This window comes from Saccopteryx leptura, chromosome 6, assembly GCF_036850995.1.
Source record: "Saccopteryx leptura isolate mSacLep1 chromosome 6, mSacLep1_pri_phased_curated, whole genome shotgun sequence".
Classification (NCBI taxonomy): Eukaryota; Metazoa; Chordata; class Mammalia; order Chiroptera; family Emballonuridae; genus Saccopteryx; species Saccopteryx leptura.
Window position 1 is genome coordinate 79115471 of NC_089508.1, and position 17716 is coordinate 79133186.

General features: G+C 42.4%; 2 protein-coding genes across 5 annotated transcripts in view; one reads left to right on the forward strand and one right to left on the reverse strand.

Annotated features, from left to right (window-relative positions):
• Positions 1-2899, forward strand: part of NDUFAF1 (NADH:ubiquinone oxidoreductase complex assembly factor 1) — a 32464-nt gene extending 29565 nt beyond the window's left edge. For all 4 annotated transcript variants that reach the window (XM_066344261.1, XM_066344264.1, XM_066344262.1 and 1 more), the window contains 2 exons: positions 1431-1505; positions 2663-2899. In XM_066344261.1, the coding sequence (XP_066200358.1) occupies positions 1431-1505; positions 2663-2812 (225 nt within the window). In that variant the 3' untranslated portion in view covers positions 2813-2899. The remainder of the gene's footprint in view (positions 1-1430; positions 1506-2662) is intronic.
• Positions 2900-3028: 129 nt separating this feature from the next.
• The window catches only part of NUSAP1 (nucleolar and spindle associated protein 1), a 45925-nt gene continuing 31237 nt past the window's right edge, over positions 3029-17716 (reverse strand). Inside the window, exons 7-11 of the mRNA XM_066344260.1 lie at positions 16931-17118; positions 14271-14428; positions 9315-9431; positions 6476-6584; positions 3029-5499 (exon numbers count right to left, since the gene is read on the reverse strand). Of these exons, the coding sequence (XP_066200357.1) occupies positions 5406-5499; positions 6476-6584; positions 9315-9431; positions 14271-14428; positions 16931-17118 (666 nt within the window). The 3' untranslated portion in view covers positions 3029-5405. The remainder of the gene's footprint in view (positions 5500-6475; positions 6585-9314; positions 9432-14270; positions 14429-16930; positions 17119-17716) is intronic.

Here is a 17716-nt window from a genome sequence, read left to right on the forward strand (position 1 = left end):
TAACCAACCGAGCTATCTGTCCAGAGCTGAAATATAAATTCCTGAAAGTGAAATTATTAGGTCAAAGTTATAGCATTTCAGATTTTTGTTAGTGCTTTGTTTTCTATTGCTGTGTAAAACCTTACATAAAACCAGCAGTTTCAGAAGCGTACACTTAATAGCTCCCTGTTCTGTAGGTCTGAAGTTAGGACACAGTAAATCTGGGCTCAGTGCTCAGGGCCCCGTACAGTGTAATTCAGGTGTCAGCTGGGCTGTGTTTCTTTCTGTAGGCTCTGGGAAAGAATCTTCTAATTAGTTAAATTCAGTTCCTGTGATTGTAGGGCTGTTGTCCTTGTTTCTTTACTGGCTTTCAGGAGTCACTCTCAGCTCCTAGAAGCTGCCCACACTCCTTGCCTTTTTAGCTCCTTCCATGTTTAAAGCCAAAGCTAGCAGTGAAACACCCCACTCCCCCACTGAATCCCTTTCACGCTTTTTTTTTAAGGGGGGGGGAGTTAGGCTCTCGCATGTGCCCCAACTGGAATTTACCTGGCAACCCCCATCTGGGGCCAATGCTTGAATCAGCCAAGCTATCCTCAGTGCCTGGGGTAGATGCTCAAACCAGTTGAGCCACTGGCTGCGAGAGGGGAAGAGAGAAGGGGGAGAGGAATGGGAAGAGAAGCATATGGTCACTTCTTATGTGTGCCCTGACCAGGGATTGAACCTGGGACACCCATCTGCACATCAGGCCAAAGCTCTGTCCACTGAACCAACAGCCAGGGCTCTTTCATGCTTCTAATCTCTTTCACCAGTCCCTTTTATGGGTTCAAGGGATTAAGTCAGGCCTTCAGAGGATAATCTTATATAAAAGTCAACTGACTTAGGACCTTTTGCACAGTTCCTTCATAGCAACACTGAGATTAGTGTTTGAATACCTCAAAGGTGTGTGTATACTAGAAATTGGTATTTTGGGGGGGGCCATCATAGAATCCTGCCTACCACATTGCCAGCTGCTCTCTAGATTTCTTATAGCCCTGGCCAGCTAGCTCTGTTGGAGCACTGTCCCTCTGTGCCAGGGTTGGTTCCATCCCTGGTCAGGGCATGTGCAAGAGTCGACAACCAGTGAATGCATGAACAGAACGATGGATTGATGTTTCTGTCAGCTTCCGAAAAAAAAGCTAAAATTAAAATGAAAAAATGAGTTGTAATAATTTGCACTCCTACTAAGGGTTTACAAGTGTACCTGTTTCCATCTCTATTTTTCTATTGATTTGTTTAATCTTATTCTTAGTTATATGCCTGTGATCCAAATGAGTAGCTACTTGTCTTAATTGTGTATATTAAATAATTTTAGAATTAAATTTAAACCATTTCTCTTTATCGTTGCAAATACAATATTCATATGCCTCAGTTACTTACATTTCAACTATGAAGTAAGTGGTTTCTTTTTTCAGATTCCTTTCTCCAAATTTTTCTTCTCTAATCAAGGAAGAATCCGGGATGCCCAGTACCAGCTTTTGCTTGACAAGGTAACATTTTCCTCTACTCTCACTCAGAACTATATCTTTCGTGAAACAGAACTCTTGTGAGGATGAGTTCAGTACATTTTTGAAGGCTGGCAAATGAAAGGTGGAAATTCCTACTCAAAGCCACCCCTGTAATTCCCAGATAGATTATTGACATAGACCTATCATTTGAGCCAAACCCCCTTCTTGGAGGATTTCATCATGGGTCTTCTTTTTAACATGTCTACATTTTATTTTAGCTTTAAAATAAGAGAATAGTATTAAGAGTTCAGGATAGCTTCAAGAACCTCCATTAGACATCCATGTTGCCTTCACTAGTCTTAAGTGGCACATTAAAGGGAGAGGAGAGGAAGTAGAATGTGAAAAGAAAGTAGCCCTGTACTGTCTTTATAATTTGCTACGGCATTTGAGAACTATGGTATATTTGCTAACAGCCAATAGAATAAAGACTCAGCTACAGAATTTTAAAACAGAAACAAACCAGACCTTTGGTGGCACAGTAGATAAAGTATCAAACTGGAATGCTGAGGTTGCCGGTTCAGAACGCTAGGCTTGTCTGGTCAAAGTACATAGAGAAGCTATGAGTTGATGCTTCCTACTTCTCCCTCCATTCTCTCTGTCTCTCCTCTCTCTAAAAATCAATAAATAGTGCCTGACCTGTGGTGGCACCCTGTATAGTGTTGACCTGGAATGCTCAGGTTGCAAGTTTAAAACCCCAAGTTTACTCAGTCAAGGAACATCAGAAACAATTAATGAAAACCAAAGTGAAGCAACCATGAATTGATACTTCTCACCCTCTCTTTCTTTTTTTTTTTTTAAATTTTTTTTTTTAATTCATTTTAGAGAGGAGAGCGAAAGGGAGAGAGAGAGACAGAGAGGGAGAGAGAGAGAAGAGAGAGAGAGAGAAGGTGGGGAGGAGCTGGAAGCATCAACTCCCATATGTGCCTTGACCAGGCAAGCCCAGGGTTTCAAACCAGCGACCTCAGTATTTCCAGGTTGACGCTTTATCCACTGCGCCACCACAGGTCAGGCCCTCTCTTTCTCTCTCTCTAAAAATCAATAATTTAAACCTTAAAAAAAAAAAAAAACACACAAAAAAACCCTCCAGGAACACCAGTTAATGTCTGTGATTTTGATCTATTTCTCTATTTTAAATTCAGATCTCTTCTATCGGATTCACCCTGGCTGATAAAGTGGATGGTCCATTCTTCCTGGAAATAGATTTTATTGGAGTGTTTACTGACCCAGCCCACACAGAAGAATTTGCCTACGAAAATTCTCCAGTGCTCAACCCAAGACTTTTTAAATAGATTATGTGGTAGTTTCATATTACTAAACTAAGTGTAGTATTACCTATGATGATACAGAGACAAAATAAAGCATTTCTTTATATTGTATTTAATATTCCCTAAGACAAAGTTAAATGCTGCTCCTAAGAGGGACCATATAGAGGGAACCACAGCACAAAACCAAGTTCTAAGCTGTACCTTAACTTAGAAAACACAAGTTACTGATGCAGAGCTACTATGTGAAGAACTGTTGTTGGTTAGAATGATTATTAGAAACAATTCCTGCATGGTTTCCAAAGCAAGAAGTCTCTGAGATGACAGCTGATGGCCTTTTAGAACTCTATTCCTTATAGGTTTTTTCTGTTTTCTAATCCATCTCTGAGGAAGGGAGACTGCTGAAGAATATTAAGATCAAGATGCTGTTGAAGTCACAGAGAACAGACATACATACTGTCCTAGTCTGCTATTAACAAATTAATGTAGACCAGGTGGCTTCAACAATGTATATTTACTTCTTACAGTTCTGGAGGCTGAGAAGTCAAAGGTCAAGGTACCTGCATATCTGATGTCTAGTGAATGTCCACTTCTTGGCTTATAGATAGCTGCCTTCTGGCTGCATCCACTCCCCCCCCCCTTTTTTTTTTTACAGAGACAGAGAGAGGAATAGATAGGGACAGACAGACAGGAACGCAGAGAGATTAGAAGCGTTAATCATCAGTTTTTTGTTGCGACACCTTAGTTGTTCATTGATTTCTCATGTGCCTTGACCGTGGGCCTTCAGCAGACTGAGTGACCCCTTGCTCGAGCCAGCGACCTTGGGTCCAACGCTCTATCCACTGCGCCACTGCCTGGTCAGGCTACTCTTCCCCTTTTTACAGAGGCAATTAATTCCATCATGAGGGCTCCACCTTTATGACCTAACTGCCTCCCAAACAACCCATCTATAAGTACTAATACATTGGAAATTGGGGTTTCCAATTTAACATACATTTGGGGCAACACAAACATGTAGTAGTCCATAACATGTACTTGGAGAGCTAGTCCTCCAAAGATGCATAATCTCGACCAGTTTTTATTTTACAGTGACCTCTAAAAAATTGTTTCCATTGTTTTAAGGGAGAGAGAGAGAAACATCAGTTTGTTGTTCCACTTACTTATACATTCATTGATTGATTCTTGTATGTGCCCTGACCAGGGATGATGGAACCCGCAACCTTGGAATTTCAGGACGATAGTCTAACCAACTGAGCTACCTGGCCAGGCTAAAATCTAAATTTATTAAGCACCCAGGAGTATGTCATGTTCTGTGGGTTCATCATATATGTGAAAATGCAAAAGAAGGACATGGTCATTTTTTCCTGGGGTGGGAGTAGGTGGTCAGGAAAGGCTGTTTGAGGAGTACAAGCAAACTAGTTCATCTTAGCCAGTTAACTAAATATTGGAAGCCAGTTATGTTTACAAAGAATGAATCTCCCACCTTGAGAAAAACTTTATTTATGAACATCGGAAGCAGTACAAAACTGAGAAGCTCAATTTAGGTGCAACAAACATGGATATAATGCTATGTAACTCAATCCTTAAAGCAGCAGCCCTCAAATTTTAATATGGCTCTGTATATTGTTAAATAAGCAAGGCTAGAATGAGCTATACAGGATTTGATTTTAAGAATATATTGAATGAGATGGAAATTACATGAAGTGATCTGAACAAAGGTGTATAAGCTTGATAAAAACCACTTTGCATTGGTAAAATATTGATGCCATAACCAACCCTTAAAGCCCACAGTTTCATTAAGATGACTAGATTCTCTAGAGGAAGAAGAGGTCCTTTTCCCAAGCTTACTGTTGTTCAGTCTCTCTTTTTTTTTTTGTATTTTTCTGAAGTTGGAAACGGGGAGGCAGTCAGACTCCCGCATGCGCCCGACTGGGATCCACCCGGCATGCCCACCAGGGGGCGATGCTCTGCCCATCTGGGGCGTCGCTGTTGCAACCAGAGCCATTCTAGCGCCTGATGCAGAGGCCATGGAGCCATCCTCAGCACCCGGGCCAACTTTGCTCCAATGGAGCCTTGGCTGCAGAAGGGGAAGAGGGGGGGAGGGAGGTGTAGAGAAGCAGATGGGCGCCTCTCCTGTGTGCCCTGGGCGGGAATCGAACCTGGGACTCCTGCACACCAGGCCGACACTCTACCACTGAGCCAACCGGCCAGGGCCTATTGTTCAGTTTCTACTACAGCTTGTGGTATAACTAGTTGCCATCAGGTAAATGCTCTTGCCTAGAAGAAGATTGCAATTCTATTAATATTAGAGGCAGCAGTGAGAACTCGACATTAAAAATCTAGCTCAAGAATTTATAGGATAGAAAAAAAGAATATAGGTTGGGTCTTACTAGAAAACTGAGTTGTACAGGGAGTTAGGTTAAAACCATTTAGAAGAATTTGTTAGCTTTAAGGTAGTCATATCTTTCCAGAGATTGTAGTATGTGAAAAACCCACCAACACTACATATTGTGAACAAAGTTAAGAGCAGAAAAAGGTCTTTTCCTAAAGTGGGAAGGACTATAAAAATATGTACAAAAAAAGGTTCAGAATAGAGGAATATTTACAGGATGTTAAACTATTAATCTGCAGCCATAATGAGGCCCCTCCGAGTTCTCAAAACATTTGCTTTTTTCTCCTTCCGTTCTTGCTCATGTTTCTTCCGTTGCTCCTCCCTAAGAGGGACAAGTACACATTAGGCTGTAGTGAAGCTTGCACACTTGTGTAAAACACAGAGATACTGTAGCCTATCTGGTGGTGTGTGATGAAAATCATTATGTTAAAGGGTTATAAAAATATTTCCCTATTTATCTTCATGCAACATTCTAAAGTCAAACAGAACGAAAACCAAAAGGCACCTTGGTGTTTGATGCCAACCCCCGTAGTTTTTGTTTTAACTGATAAATCTATACCTCTGGGAATCAAAGGTCAAGCTCAAAATTACAGTCTAGTGAAAATGCAGGAACTAGGAATAAGAGTCTGATTTATGCCACTATGTTTTTATGAAAGGGATTAGGAAAAACAAAGCCCAGGATCATGTTAATGACCTTAATAGCAAATATAGTTAGTAAAGACTTGAGTGGCAGGTGGACATAGGCAAGTCAAATAACAGGTAACTCTGTATCAGGAGGGTTTCACGCAGGGAATTGACTTGGGAAGGACAAGCTGCAGTCCAGGGTGACCTCTGGCTCTAACTTGTTTTCATGCAGAAGAAAGCCTTTAAGACTCATCCTGGTGTTTTCCCCTGTGTAGGGGCCTTGAGCCTACTAACCCTGGTTTTGCTGGAAGTGAGGAATTGACATCTATCTGCATGCCTAGGTGCCCTGGGCACTTGTACTGGTGTCTAGAGGGATGTCCAAGTGCACTGTTTGGGCAGATACGTCACGTACAAGCAGTGCTGTGGATCTGGCTTCTCTTGGGAACCACCAGTAGAGCTTTGGAAACAATGCAGATACTTGGAATCCACCTCAAACCTACTGAATTAGAAACTACTGTGGTGGGGTCTAGGCATACATATGCCTCTTAGAAAGTTGTATATGTGATTGATTCTACTTGCAGTCTTTTCTTAAACACCACTTACTGAGACTCTATCCCTCAGAAGCTCTGCTTTTACATATAGTTTTTCAAAATCCTGGATAATTATGTACTCACCTGGTCTGGAAACGAGGTTGCTTGTAAGTTTTCTTGTGGAAGCTAACTCTGTTTACATGGTCATTTAGACATTTATTTTCTTTAGATTGTCCCCATGGTTTCAGTTTTCCTAGTTTAGGACAGAGACAAAGACAGATTAATATAATTCTTGTATTTATATTACCAATTTTATTCATCTGTGGCTACTTGCTTGCTACCAACATTTATACTTAAAAAAAATTTTTTTTTAATTACTGATTTACAGAGAGGAATGGAGAGAAAGAGAGAGAGAGAGAGAGAGAAACATTAACTTATCCCACTTATCTATACATTCATTGGTTGATTTCTGTATGTGCTCTCATGGGGGATCAAACCCAGACCTTGGTGTATTGAGATGACAATCAACTAAGCTACCTGGCCAGGGCTATCCTTTGTTGTAATAGACATTTGCCAGTGTAAATCTTTCATTAATAATAATAAAAATTTTAATTGATTGATTTTAAAGAGATGAAGGGAGAGGGGGAGCAAGAAAGAGAATGAGAGAAGGAAGTATTCATTTTGTTGTTCCACTTAGTTGTGCATTCATTGGTTGTGTCCTGTATGTGCATAACTGGAGATTGAACCTGCAACTTTGGTGATTCAGGATGATGCTCTAACTCAGTGGTCCCAACCTTTTTTGGGCCACGGACTGGTTTAATGTCAAAATATTTTCACGGACCGGCCTTTAGGGTGGGACGGATAAATGTATCACATGACCAAGGCAAGCGTCAAGAGTGAGTCTTAAATGTAACAGAGGGAATGTAGTCATTTTTAAAAAATAAAACATTGTTCAAACTTAAATATAAATAAAACGGAAATAATGTAAGTTATTTATTCTTTCTCTGCGGACCGGTACCAGTCCGCGGCCCGGGGGTTGGGGACCACTGCTCTGACTGAGCTAACTTGCCAGAACAATCTTTTATTAACTTTAATTTCATATTCCACAGATATAAACTGCATTTCTTCTCTAAATAATGTGTTGTTGGTTTTTTTTTAAATAAAATTTATTTATTGATTGATTTTTTGGAGAGAGGAGAGACAGAGAGAGAAATGGGGGAGAACAGAAAGCATCAACTCACTGTAGTTGCTTCCTGTATGTGCCTTGACCAGGCAAGCCCAGGGTTTCGAACTGGCGACCCTGGCGTTCCAGGTCAATGCTTGATCCACTGTGCCACCATAGGTCAGGCAATAATGTGGGTTTTTTTTGTTTTTAATTCTATTTTTTTAATCCTTGGAAAGACACAAGAAAACCTTAATAGAAAAAATGACTTCCATTGCACAGCACATTAAAGAAGCCATCATGCCTGAAATGAGGCAGCACAGTAGATAAAACGTGGACCTGGAGCCTGACCTGTGGTGGCGCAGTGGATAAAGCATTGACCTGGAATGCTGAGGTCACCAGTTCAAAACCCTGGGATTACCTGGTCAAGGCACATATGGGAGTTGATGCTTCCTGCTCCTCCCCTCTTCTCTCTCTCTCTCTCTTTCTCTCTCTCTCCTCTCTAAAATAAATAAATAAAGTCTTAAAAAATATTTTTAAAAAAACAAACAAAAAACAAACGTGGACCTGGAACCCTGATGTCGCTGCTTGGAAGCCCTGGGTTTGCCTGGTCAAGGCACATATGGGAGTTGATGCTGCCTGCTCCGCCCCCCCCCCCCCCACCACCACCACTCACCTTCTCTATCTCTCCTCTCTAAAAATAATAAAATCTAAAAAACACCAATGCAACCAAGTAGTTTATCCCAAGGTTACATAAGTATTACGTTTAATATTAAAGTGGTATTTCACCTGTGCAATTTGTTATTGCTGTTACCTATTAAATTGTATTTGGAATGGAATAAGTGGGAACATTTTGTTGGCTTTAGAACTGTGACCAAACTTCCAGATTTTATATACTGCTTTATTTGTATAGATTATGACCTGTCTTGAGTACCAATGATTTTCTATTTTCATACATTTTTTTTAATTAAGTGAGAGGCAGGGAGGTAGACAGACTCCTGCATGTGCCCTGACTGGGATTGACCCGGCAAGCCTCCTACGGGGGCTGCCCATCAGGGGCCACTGCTCCATTGCTTGGGCAACCAAGCTATTTTGGTGCCTGAGGCGAGGCCATAGAGCCATCCTCAGTACCTGGGGTCAGATTGCTCAAACCATTTGAGCCATGGCTGTGGGGGGGCGGGAGGTGGGTGAGAGAGAGAGAGGGAGAGAGAGAGAGAGGAGGGAGGAGGAAGGGTGGAGAAGCAGATGGTCACTTCTCCTGTGTGCCCTGACCAGAAATTTAACCCAGGACATCCACACAGAGGGCCAACACTCTACCACTGAGCCAACTGGCCAGGGGCTTCTGTGGAAAGTTTTTTTTAAAAAATTCTGAAAGCACTGAAAGATAAATCACATTAAATATTGATATTTTAAGTAGATGTAAGAATACTTTAATATATGCACAAGAATGACATCTGGCCAATAAATGTCCCAGGTCATTGGACCGGTGGTTCTCAGCGAGCCTGCGATCCTTTGAAAGCAGTAAAGGAAATATTCATTTACCCACAGGCTAACTTCTAAGTTTCTTGATTTTGGCTGAAATTTTATTAATTCTCTGTAGCAATATTGATTATTAATATATTATGTCTTTGGGTAACAAAAATGTAAGTGAATCAACTATTTAGTATTTGTTTAATAGACATTCTTTTTATTCATGGGGGGGGGGGTAGGTGCTGGAATTCTAGGTGGTCAAGTAAGGCTTCCAACTGAATCATATCCTTAGGTGCGAGATTGGTTAATTCTAAGTCTGCATGCCTTCTACCTCAAAAACTCCCCACATACCTTTGTGTGGCTCATAGGTGAGGGGACGAGACAAACTTGCTTTGAGATCAAACACTGGTTTTCTATTGGAGACTGGAGTCTGTGTTGCTTCAGCTGTCAACTTCAGTGGGGTAATAACTACAAAAAAAAAAAGTAAAAAGCCAACACACAAAACTCAAAGGCTTACTTAAAGAAAAAAGACCTGGGGTGTGTGTGTGTGTGTGTGTGTGTGTGTGTGTGTGTGTGTGTGTATTAATTAAAGTTTCACTTCTCAATCTTAAACCTCAACAGATGTAGGTTTAAAAAGGAAAGGAGGAGGAAGAGTAACAGAAAAGTTAACCACTGAGATTTGTTTCCTCTGTTAGCTGCTCACCAAATAGTCTAAACATTATTACATTTCCTAGGATAAGCTGGGAGTTTAGAATCCTCTTTAAAGAAGTAACTGAGTGCCTAACTAGGTGGTGGTGCAGTGGATAGAGCGTTGGACTGGGATGTGGAGGACCCAGGTTCAAAATCCTGAGGTTGCTGGCTTGAGTGCAGGCTCATCTGGCTTGAGCAAGGCTCACCAGCATGAGCCCAAGGTCGCTGGCTTGAGCAAGGGGTTACTCAGTCTGCTGAAGGCCCACAGTCAAGGCACATATGAGAAAGCAATCAATGAACAACTAAGGTGCCGCTATGAAGACTTGATGCTCATCTCTCTCCCTGTCTGTCTCTGTCTCACACACACACACACACACACACACACACACACACACACACACACAAAGTAACAGTAATTTTTCAGGCTGTTTCTTTGATACTATTTACTCTGATTAAAAATTATAAATTACTAATAGTAACATTTCATTAACGCAGATATAAAGTCTGCAAGGAACCTAACCTAATTACATATAGATCAAAAGATTCATAGCTGTTTGTTATGAGAGAGAAACAGACAGACAAGACAGACATAGAAGGGGAGAGAGATGAGAAGCATCAACTCATAGTTGCGGCACCTTAGTTGGTCATTGCTTTCTTTTTTCTTTATTCTTATATCTTTAAAGATTTTATTTTACTGTTTTAAGTGAGAGGAGGGGAGAGAGACATACTCCAGCATGTGCCCCAACTGGGATACACCCGGGAACCTCTATCTGGGGCCAATGCTCTGCCCATCTGTGGCCCATGCTCACAACTGAGCTCTTTTTAGTGCCTGAGGTGGAGGTTCTACAGAGCCATCCTCTGTGGCCAGGGCCAACAAGCTCGAATCAAACAAGCCATGGCTATGGGAGGAGGGGGAGGAGGGGAAGGAGACGGGGGAGAGGAGGAGAGAGTGAGAGGGAGAGAGAGAGAGAGAGAGTGAGAAGGGTGAAGGGATGAGAAGGAGATGGTCACTTCTCTCGTGTGTACTGACTGGTAATTGACCCCAGGACTTCCATACGCCAGGTTGATGCTCTACCACTGAGCCAACCAGCCAGGGCCCACTGATTGCTTTCATATGAGCCTTGACTGGGGGGCTCCAGCTGAGTCAGTGACCCCTTGCTCAAGCCAGCGAACTTTGGGTTCAAGCCAGTGACCCCGCACCCAAGCTGGTGAGCCCACACTCAAGCTGGCGACCTTGGGGTTTCAAATGTGGGTCCTCAGCATACTAGGCTGACTATCTATTACCTGGTTAGGTTCTGTTCGTTTTAAGTTTTGTAAAATTCATTTTTAGAGAGGAGAGAGAGACATAGAGGGAGAGAGAGGAGAGACAGAGAGAAGGGGGGAGGAGCTGGAAGCATCAACTCCCATATGTGCCTTGACCAGGCAAGCCCAGGGTTTCGAACCGGCGACCTCAGCATTTCCAGGTCAACGCTTTATCCACTGCGCCACCACAGGTCAGGCTAGGCTCTGTTTCTTATTAATAAAAACTATTTAAGAATGTGTATTTTTGTATCATAAAAGTTATATATATACCAGGTTGGTATAAATTAGTAACTCAAATTTTTGCTACAGTTGGGTACCTTATTACTGGCACACATTTTATATTCCTCTCTGCACGAGGCTGCATTCAGGCCATTGTCAAATGTTAACGCTTTACTGTATATATAAAAGAATACAGGAAAATCTAAATAAATAAAACAAGCACAAAACCCCTATGTTTAAACTACCCCATTATGTTAAGTGGTGGTAGGAAGGTGAGTAATGGGACACTCACACTGTTGATTAGAATATAAATTGGTACAATTCTGTCAGTCCAGACCCTTCTAACTAGCAGCTCCACTCCCAGGTCTAAAGAAACACTTGCACATGTGCAGACGTTCAAGAATGGTCATAGCTACATTACATATAATAACAAAAGTTGGAAATAACCACATATCCATCAGCAGTAAAATGTACAAATGAAAATCTATCCGTACCATTGAAAATGGGCCTTAATTGGGTAGCTCAGCTGAGTAGAGTGGTGTCCTGATATGCCAAGGTTACAGGTTCAATCATCAGTAAAAGCACATACAAGAACATAAATAAGTGAAACAACTAATCAATGTTTCCTTTTCTCTCTCTCTAAAATCAGCCCAAACCAATTGGCTCAATGGATTGAGCATCAGCCCAGCATACTAACATCCTAGGTCTAATCCCTGGTCAGGGCACACAAGAGAAGCGACTATATGCTTCTCTTCCCCTCCCTCTCTCTTCCCCTCGGCAGCAAGTGGCTCAATTGGTTCAGGCCTCGGCCCCAGGTGCCGAGGATAGGTCGGTTGAATCGAGCATCAGTTCTTGATGGGAGTTGCTGGGTGGATCACGGTCAGAGTGCATGTGGGAGTCTCTCTCTGAATCTCTCCTCCTCTCACTTAAAAATAAATCAATAAAATAAAATCAATAAATTAAAAAAAATTTTTAAGTGAAAATGATTGAGCTTTAGCTAATTTATCAATATGGATGATTCTTGAAACATGCTGAATGAATGAAGCAAATCACAGGAAAAATAAATCATGCAGTTTGACTTCCTTTTTATAAAATTCATATTTGATAAATGGTGAAAAAATATCTAATTCCAACTAGGCATACCCCTGAATTACTTAGAGGAGAAAGCTCAGAATATGATAAACATTAAGTTTCTGCCTCATGTCCTATCTGAGAGCACTTGACATTTCTTTCTCATTATAAGGTTGGTGTCTGCTGCTCAGTGAGATCGGAGGACTTAATGATGTCTGTAAAATGACAGCGTTGTGCTTTAGGCAGGTCCACCCTCTATTTTTTAGCACTGCCCTCTGACATCCCAAGTGCCATTCTTTCTTTATTTTTATTTATTGATTTTAGAGAGTAAGGGTGAGAGAGAAACGTCAATTGTTTCACTTACTTATGCACTCATTGGTTGATTCGTGTATGTGCCCTGACTGGGGCCTGAACCCGCAACTTTAGTGTATCGGGACAATGCTCTAACCAACTGAGCTACTTGGCCAGGGCTCCAAGTCTCTTTCTTCCCATGCCACAGAACTTTTTTTTTTTTTTTTTTGGCAGCAAATAAAAGAACTAGCTGTGCAGGAATACATTCAGAAGGGACTAAGTGGACAAAGAAAAGGGGTCCTTGGAGACAGGTTCAGGTTAGGCCAGGACAAGGTGCTATTCTACTAATTGCTCCCTTGGTTGCAAGTCTCCTAGCATCTATTAGATTTTAGGATAAAGAAAGGCAAGGAGAACCACAAGAGGGGAAGAAAGGGAGGAGGATGGAGAAGGCACAGGAGTGCTCCCGGAAGTGAGAGTGCTACAGGAATGATTTAGTGTTACATGGAATGTTTGTTAGCTGGTATAGATAACAATAAGGGTTAGGGTGGGAATGAGAGGTCATTTTGAGGAGAAATCATACAAATTTGCTATTTCCACCTCTGGACTTCTTGAAATTTAGCTAACTATTCAATCTTTAATTTAGGCCTTTAAGGCATGAAGACATTATTAAGCAGAGTCTCCACACTGATTACTACCAACAACAATCCTCTCCTCCAGCCTGAAGGTTCTTCTGGACTCCTCCAGTCTCAGGGAGTCGGGTAATCCTTTCTGTGTATTCAAGGCTCCTGGTTGACATATTCAATAGGAATCTCAGGAGAACCTTGACATACTCAGTTCTAAAACAAGCCTCAACCTGTTGGTGATAAGATTTTTTTTCCCTGAAGTGAGAAGCAGGCAGGTAGAGAGACAGACTCCCGCATCCCGCATGTGCCCAACTGGATCCACACAGCATGCCCTTCAGGAGGCGATGCTCTGCCCATCTGGGGCATTGCTCCATTGCAACCAGAGCCATTCTAGCACCTGAGGCGGAGGCCATGGAGCCATCCCCAGTGCCCAGACCAACTTTGCTCCCATGGAGCCTTGGCTGCAGGAGGGGAAGAGAGAGACAGAAAGAAAGGAGAGGGGGGAGGTTGGAGAAACAGATGGGTGCTTCTCCTGTGTGCCCTGACCGGGAATCAAACCCGGGACTTCCACACGCCGGGCTGATGCTCTACTACTGAGCCAACTGGCCAGGGCTGGTGATACTGTTTTAAACCTTCTCATAGTTTTACAGTATTCTTTTGAAAACCACCTGGTCATTATAGATGATAATCAAAGTGGACAGCGGGTGCAAGAGTATCTATATGGCTTCGGGCTTACCCAGTCTACCAGTCTGTCATTTATTTCATGAACTCCAGGGTCCTATTAGTTTCAAAGTCCCGCAGGACCATTCAGAGGCTGCAGTGAGTACTATGATCCTCTTTCTAATCCCTGGGTCTGAGAAGGGGCTTAATGCTCTTCAGGGAGGGTCCACCATCTTAGGACTCTTCTTGGACAGGATGGAGTCCTGAGTTCTCAGACAGATACTAGTTTTTGTTTGTGTGTCTGGCATTTCCCACACGAGTATAAAAGGAAACCTGTCCTATGGTGAAAGTTTGCTTTTACTTTTACAGATATGGAGAGGGTTCAAGGAAGCAGATACACTTAATTTCAGGAAGTTACATGGTTTAAAGATAAGCCAACAGTATATTTTACCTGTAGCAGAATTCCCCTTTGGGGTCTTTAACTTGTTTGTTCCAACCATAGCCTGGCCTTTTGGAGTATTCCCAGATATGGTCACATGTGGAGACTTTCTGGCTGGAGTTTTGGTCAGTGAACGCTTGTACTCATTATCTTTGGTAGTGGCTGAAAACCTAAACACAGGACAGTGAAGTACATGTGAGTAGTGTCAAGAGTGAGTTGTATCGATCTTTTGAACAAATCCACTTGTCCATCACCAAGCAGTGAAAGGGCCTCAATAAATACTGCTGAATAAATGAAACTCTTTTGCAAATTAAACATGTTCAGAAAACACTGAGGCTAAAGCAAATCATTTATCAACTTTTATTTATAAAATATGGCTTGTATTCTCCTCTTGCCCTGTCTTGACCAATGACAGTATAAAGCAGAGCTAGTCAAAAAACTCCCTTTATTTCTCCTCTTCCTGGTAATGGTATGTCAGAGGGAACAAGAAATTGCTATGCCAAATGAGTAATGGGAAAATTCTTATATCTTCCACGAATGTTATTTATTTGAGTGGTACATAGCCCATTTTCTACTCATAGCAGATTGTCATAAATGTATTTCATTGATTCTTTTTTTTTTTTTCAGAGACAGAGTCAGATAGGGATGGACAGGAATGGAGAGAGATGAGAAGCATCAATCATCAGTTTTTCATTGCGACACCTTAGTTGTTCATTGATTGCTTTCTCATATGTGCCTTGACAGGAGGGCTACAGCAGACCGAGTAACTCCTTACTCGAGCCAGTGACCTTGGGTCCAAGCTGGTGAGCTTTTGCTCAAACCAGATGAGCCCACGCTCAAGCTGGCGACCTCGGGGTCTCGAACTTGGGTCCTCCGCATCCCAGTCCGACTGTACCACTCCGCTCCATCCACTGTACCACCGCCTGGTCAGGTAGGCAATAACTTTTCTTACTGGTTCATAAAATAATGGTGAGCCCTCAGTTGATGGTGCCTTGAATTCAATGAATATCTACTAATGACAGATATAAAAATACATAGGGTTTGTGATGGGTGATTAACCAGGCGTCTTCTAGACTTATAATTAGTAATTTGATGCTGATCCTGAATCAACACCCAAAATTATTGCCAAAGACTGTAACAACAGAGTTAAGGCAACTGATGTACTAGGACAGATGCTGTCAAGTCCAGGCTGCTCTGTGCATTGCAATGTAACGAGGGCTAGCCCTGACCATGCTGTTTCTCTTTTTCCCCCCCATTGATTTGAGATAGAGGCCCCCCCCCCCCAAGTCAAGGCACATATAAGAAAGCAAGCAATGAACTTAGGAGCTGCAACAAAGTATTGATGCTTCTCAGCTCTCTCCCTTCCTGCCTGCCTGTCCCTTTCCCTGTCTCTTTCTCTGTCATATCTCTTGCTAGAAAAAAAAAGAAAAGAAAGAAGCATGAAGGCCCTGGCCGGTTGGCTCAGTGGTGGAGCATTGGCCTGGCGTGCGGGAGTCCTGGGTTCGATTCCCAGCCGGGGCACACGGGAGAGGTGCCCATCTGCTTCTCCACCCCTCCCCCTCTCCTTCCTCTCTGTCTCTCTCTTCCCCTCCCGCAGCCGAGGCTCCATTGGAGCAGGGATTGCCTGGGCGCTGGGGATGGCTCTGTGGCCTCTGCCTCAGGCGCTGGAGTGGCTCTGGATGCAACAGAGTGATGCCCCAGATGGGCAGGGCGTCGCCCCCTGGTGGGCGTGCAGGGTGGATCCCGGTCGGGCGCTTGCCAAGCGGGAGTCTGTCTGACTGCCTCCCTGTTTCCAGCTTTGGAAAGATGAAAAAAAAAAAGAAGCATGAAGATCTTCATCTGCGGGGACAGTCATAGTTGAGGAGGTACCCTGATGTCAGGAAAGGTACAAACAAAACAGAGGAATCGATGTGTATCAGATAGTTATGATATTGTATTTCCGAAGGGGTTACAGTATTCGTATTTTAGGACAAGTGTGTTTTTTAATTCATTTCATTGAGAGATCTTCTATAAGAATTTAGCTTCAGCCTGACCAGGCAGTGGCAATGGATAGAGCATTGGACTGGAAGCAGAGCAGACAACCCAGGTTTGAAACCCCGAGGTCACTGGCTTGAGGGCAAGCTCATCTGGCTTGAGCAAAGCTCACCAGCTTGAGCCCAAGGTCGCTGGCTTGAGCAAGGAGTCACTTGATCTGCTGTAGCCCCCTAGTCCAGGCACATATGAGAAAGCAACCAATGAACAACTAAGGAGCTGTGACAAAGAATTGATGCTTCTCATCTCTCTCCCTTCCTGTCTGTCTGTCCCTGTCTATCTCTCTCTTTCACCAAAAAATAAAAAAAAATTTAGCTTCACCTTTGTATTTGAGTAAATGGAAAAATTTCTCTTTATATATCTTTACAGGTATACATTAAACTAATAAAATGAAAAATATTCATATATATGTTATTTTCTATCTTTACTTATGAATCAAATGTGAGCTTAGAGAAGTTGGATAAAACAAGAAATTGAATACAGATTTAAAGAAAATGATTACAACTTATGAAAGCCATTTGTTGACACTTCTCTCTTTTCTGATCCTTTTTTTAATCAATATGGAAACATATTTAATGGAGTCCACATGAAATGTATTAAAATTTACATATAGCTTTTGATCACATTTTAGAGTTCTTTACCTGACATTCATTTTAGTTCCTGAGAGTGTGGAGTGCTTGACTGGCCCGTTCACACATGAGGTGCTCTGATCCGCAGTGCCCTGGGCCCGGCCTTGCAAGTGTCCCTGGCTTGCGGGAGTACAAGCCATAAAGAGTCTTCCTTTGAGACCAATTGGAGTTGCCACCACTTCCTTACTGACAGATTGCTTCTAAAGAAAGGAAAATGCACCATTAAAGCTTGAACACTTAGTCCCTGGCTGGGTCGTTCAGTTGGTTAGAGAATCATCCCAATACGCCAAGGTTGCAGGTTCAATCCCCAGTCAGGGCACGTACAAAAAAAAAAATCAATGAATGAATACATAAATAAGTGAAATAACAAATCATGGATGTTTCTCTTTCACAAAGCAAAAAAACCCTTGACCTCTTAGTATTGTCTGCTTGGCAAAGTGCAGAGGGGCACCCCCATTTATCTCCCCTTCCCAGTTTCATCCCCACTTTAACTCCACCTGTCACCCCTTTGTACCCACTACTTCAACCTATCCTATCTGCCTGGCAGGCTGAGCAAGTCCCTGCACCAATGTTGCTATGGCGACTCCGACTTAACAGTAACTTTTGGTTGTGCTGAGTAATGTGGTACAGAAAGCCTTTTCTAGCTCACAAGTGCCCAGGTACTTTCTAAATACAGAAACAGTGGCTTAAACAGGTCCTGTAGCCAGGAAGGGAGAATAAATAGGTTCTCTTGGACATATGGTAATATGTAATTTATTAAATACAAACTCCAAGAACCTATTACATAATTAGATGTGG